We start from the raw sequence: 5000 nt of genomic DNA, 5'->3' as shown, positions 1-5000 counted from the left end.
TTGCTAGTGAGGATAATAGTAATGATAATGATTATAATAAAGATGATGTTTAGAATATTGATAATGATGATAACAATGATAATGAGGATAATGATAATTAGGACAAGGATGATAATAGTAATGATAGTAATACTAATGATGATAGATAATGATTTTAATAATGATATGGATAGCAACAATAGCAATGACAATAATAACAGTATGAAATAATGATAATAACAACTCAATAATAATGATAATAAAATTAATAGTAATTATTATACATAATGATAATAATGTCAGTGATAAGGATGATGACGATAATAATGAAAATATTGATGATATAAAAAAGAAAAATAGACATTGTGTTAAGAGTAGAGAAAATGCATTGAGAAATAATAAACAATGACTTCTTACTGTGATAAGCTCCCTCCTATATGTGTGATCTGATGCTTTCACCATCCACGCATACAGGAAGGAAAGGGATTCAATCAGCGAGCAAATAATTTCTAGTTGTGATGCAACCACTTATGAGGAAGTGTTTTTTTCTTCTTCTTCTTTCTAATCATTTGTTTGCCTGTTTGACTGTCCACCCGTCTCCCTTTCTGCTGCATGTGTCTTTAGTCTGTCTGTTTGTATCTGCCTCTCCCTGCCTTTTCAGAAATTTATTTGTCTATACGTCTGTCTGTACAGAGTATACATATATGCATACATTACACACACAACAGACACACATCCACACACACACACACACACACACACACACACACACACACACACACACACAAACAAAACCCACACACACACACGCACACACACACAAACACACACACACACACAAACACACACGCACACACACACACACACACCCATTCTTCCATTATTTATCTTTACTGTACAAATAAAGCCACAAATTGGATAATTTCCCATAGTCCCTCCTAATGGGTGCAGACCTCACCACTGTTCCCCGGAGGAAGGATCATGTAATAATTTTGGTGAGCGGTACACTTTGTTTGTGCTTATTTATGACGATGTTTCGACTGGTTTCGTCTTGGTCTAGTTCTGATGCAAGGGGAGTTCGGTAATGGTGCTACTGTAAATGAAGAAAAAAAGAAGAAGAGGGAGTGAATGAGACTAAGAGGAATTGAGTAAGAGATTCGATATGCGAAGGAAAGAAGAAGGAGTTCTTTAATGAACATTTTGAATATATAGACATACAGATGGATATGGTGTTAGGTAGTTGAAGCGAATAAACGAAGGGACAATGAAAGACTGATAAAGATATATTCTACATAGTGGGATACTCTATATAGAGAGACGTGTGTGTGTGTGTGTTTATATATATATATATATATATATATATATATATATATATATATATATATATATATGTGTGTGTGTGTGTGTGTGTGTGTGTGTGTGTGCGTGTGTGTGTATATATATATCTATATATATATATATATATATATATATATATATATATATATATATGTGTGTGTGTGTGTGTGTGTGTGTGTGTGTGTGTGTGTGTGTGTGTGCGTGTGTGCGTGTGAGTGTGTGTGTATGTGTGTGTGTGTTTGTGCGTTTGTGTGTGTGTCTGTATATGTGTGTGCGTGTCTCGCTCTCTCTCTCTCTCTCTCTCTCTATATATATATATACATGTATATACATATATATATACATATATATTCATATATATATATATATATATATATATATATATATATATATATATATATATATATGTATATATATATATATATATATATATATATATATATATATATATATATATATATATATATATATATATATGTGTGTGTGTGTGTGTGTGTGTGTGTGTGTGTGTACACACACACTCAGAACAGTAGCAGCTGAGAAAGAGAGAGAGAGAGAGAGAGAGAGAGAGTATGAGTAAGGGTGAGAGTGAGAGTATGAAACTCAGAGAGAGAAAAAGAAAAATAGAGCAAATGCTGCAATTTGATATGACACAGGGAATATGAAAATGACTACAATAAAATAAATGAATAAATAACAATAGATAGAATGATATAAAATAAAAAATGGAATGAGGCCATGCAAAGAAACATGATATCACATGACCAACTTGCCATGACCTTACAGTAAGCCCTTCTCCCTCCAGGCAATACGGCAGGACCTAACTGTAGCACAAGTATTGTAGCAGCGGCCACACCCGGCAGATGGCGCAAGAACCCCCACCATTGGCCACTTTAATCCAATGCGGACTACAATTCAGACTTTTCTTAAGCCTTCTACCACGCTGTCACTTAAATGATAATCTGATGATGAATCTTTTCTTATTTTTTTTTTCTCAGCACGTGCCATATTATGCTGTGGCCTTACGGATGTGGTGGCGTATGTGATCGTTACAGAAATATGTCGGCGCATTTTTTGTTGTTGTTTATTCTGTATATCGGGAGAGAATATTCGATGTTGTATTGTTCATAGTGTGAGAATGATGTTACGGCCACACGTGCAGGTCAGGATAATAATGATACATGATGCAGCATCTTTTTCATTCATCAAGAAGCTTACTGCTTAATCTTTTCAGTAGACAACTGTACGTATAGCTTATTGCAACCAGTGATGTAATTACACAAGCGGTGAGCTTGTACTGTAGAACCGGTGTCGTTGTTTCATTATATTTCAGTAAGGTTTAGTTGCTTCTACTAGTAATATTTTCCGTGTTTAACTTTCTTTAATGCGGTTAGATAAATGATAAACCTATAGTAAATATATCATTGTTGCGCTTAAGATATCTTCTTCATGATTCACACTGAAAAACATTCACAACATATTTGCAATATATATATATATTTTATTTCATATGAATCATGCAAATTGCGTATGCGACGCAATGTCACATGGAAGTTTGGAAAGGTTACGAAATCCTGATCAGAGGTCGCAATAGAAATTGCGAGATAAGAAATCATACAACAAATTATTCAGTAATTTCTTTTCACGAAACAGGAAAACCTCGCTAAGTGACAAGTGACAAGCCTCAATAAACGACAAGCCCCAATATCGTTACACTCACGCCCTACCCAAAACACACATGGAAGAACAAACAACGACAACAGACCATTTCCTGTGGTCAGACTTGGCCTGGTCTCGTCCCCCACTCTTACTTTTACTCTCCGTTTGCTTCTCCCCAGCCCCCTCACCCCCAATTTGCCTCTTCTACTCCCACTCACCCACCCACGGTCATCACCCCGCCACTTCAGCAATGCTTTTACAAGCGTCCAGATCACGAACAGGAAGATACCCCCGTAATTAGCAGACCACCTTGCAATTACTAATGTGACGTGCCAGCGTTCTATATGTAACCAACTGCTCTAGTATATCTCCTATGTTTCGGTCCTGTGCCATCCTTCTTTATTTCTGTATCGAACTATTCACTAAGTGATCGACCAATCTGTTAATTTTCCGCGCAGAATGTGTGTTCACACAATCACACATAAATATATATGCTGGGGGGAGGGGGGGGGGGATGGATGTAACAAATCGAGAGAGACAATCAGAAGATTCGCCGACGCAAGGGTTTCAAAGTCAACCAACCCAAAAATATCGTTGCGTGATTTTTGTATATGAAAAAAGGAAAAAAAAAAAAAAGATATATATATATAAACAAATATAGATACAGCACATATATACATACATACAAACACAAACACACACACACATATATACGTATATATATATATATATATATATATATATATATATATATATATATATATACATATATATGTATATATAGATAGTTAGATATATATGGATATGTGTATATATGTATATATATGTATATATATATATATATATATATACATATATATATATATATATATATATATATATATATATATTTGCCTATACAAATATATATATATATGTATATATATATATATATATATATGTATATATATATATAATATATATATAATATATATATATATATATTTGCCTATACAAATATATATATATATATATATATATATATATACATATATATATATATATATATATATATATATATATATATATATATATATATTTGCCTATACAATATATATATATATATATACATATATATGTATATCATATATATATATATATATATATATATATATATATATATATATATCGTATATGTATATCATATATATGTATATATATATATATATATATATATATATATATATATATATATATATATATGTATATATGTGTGTACATGCATATATATTATATATGTATATATATATATATATATATATATATATATATATATTTGTATGTGTGTATGTACAAACACAGTATATATTTATATTAATAATTAAACACACAAATATGCATATCCACATGTATACATGTATATATATGTATACATACATATATATATAATATACATATATACATAGATATGATTATATATATGCATATGTATATGTGTATATATGTATCTACATACATATACATGTATTTATACACAAATGTGTATATATACATACATGAATACACGTATATAGATACATACATATTACATAATATATAAATATACATATACATACAATGCATGCACACACACATATATATACATACATATATATATATATATATATATATATATATATATATATATGTATATATATATATATAAACACATGTACGTATGTGTGTATGTGTGTATACATAAAGTGCTTGTATGCATATGCACTGAGAGGTCAAAGTAGAGTGTAAGTGAGCTAATGCACATCTCTGAGGCTTGGGTGTCATTAAGCTTCTGTTCTGAAGGCCGTGACGTCAGTCGCTAGGGTGGAGCTTAGAGTATATAAAGGGAATGTGTATTTCGATCTGTATCAGTTTCAAGCTCATCCTCAACATGTCTCCCAAGGTAGGTCATCCGTGTATTTTTACAAGAGGTCAGTTGGAAATGAAAAAGTTCACATTGTGTACTTCAGATCCAGTGTATTCTAACAGTTTTTCATTCAGATCATCCT

The 5000-nt window shown here is 31.4% G+C and overlaps 1 protein-coding gene across 2 annotated transcripts in view; it reads left to right on the top strand.

The window, feature by feature from the left end:
- LOC122262164 (pro-resilin-like) overlaps window positions 1-5000 on the top strand; it is a 6922-nt gene that overhangs the window by 1516 nt on the left and 406 nt on the right. The window contains exons 1-2 of one of the 2 annotated variants that reach the window (XM_043030113.2): window positions 4848-4894; window positions 4993-5000. The exon at window positions 4993-5000 is cut by the window's right edge and continues 406 nt beyond it. In XM_043030113.2, coding sequence (XP_042886047.1) covers window positions 4883-4894; window positions 4993-5000 — 20 coding nt within the window. In that variant the 5' untranslated portion in view covers window positions 4848-4882. Of the gene's footprint in view, window positions 1-4847; window positions 4895-4980 lie in introns of those variants that run through there. The other variant, XM_086552992.1, reaches the window with a different exon arrangement.

The sequence above is a fragment of the Penaeus japonicus genome, unplaced genomic scaffold, assembly GCF_977035675.1.
Source record: "Penaeus japonicus unplaced genomic scaffold, GWHDUDI00000001_assembly GWHDUDI00000002, whole genome shotgun sequence".
In the NCBI taxonomy this organism is placed as follows: Eukaryota; Metazoa; Arthropoda; class Malacostraca; order Decapoda; family Penaeidae; genus Penaeus; species Penaeus japonicus.
This window is presented reverse-complemented; position numbering and strand designations above follow the sequence as displayed.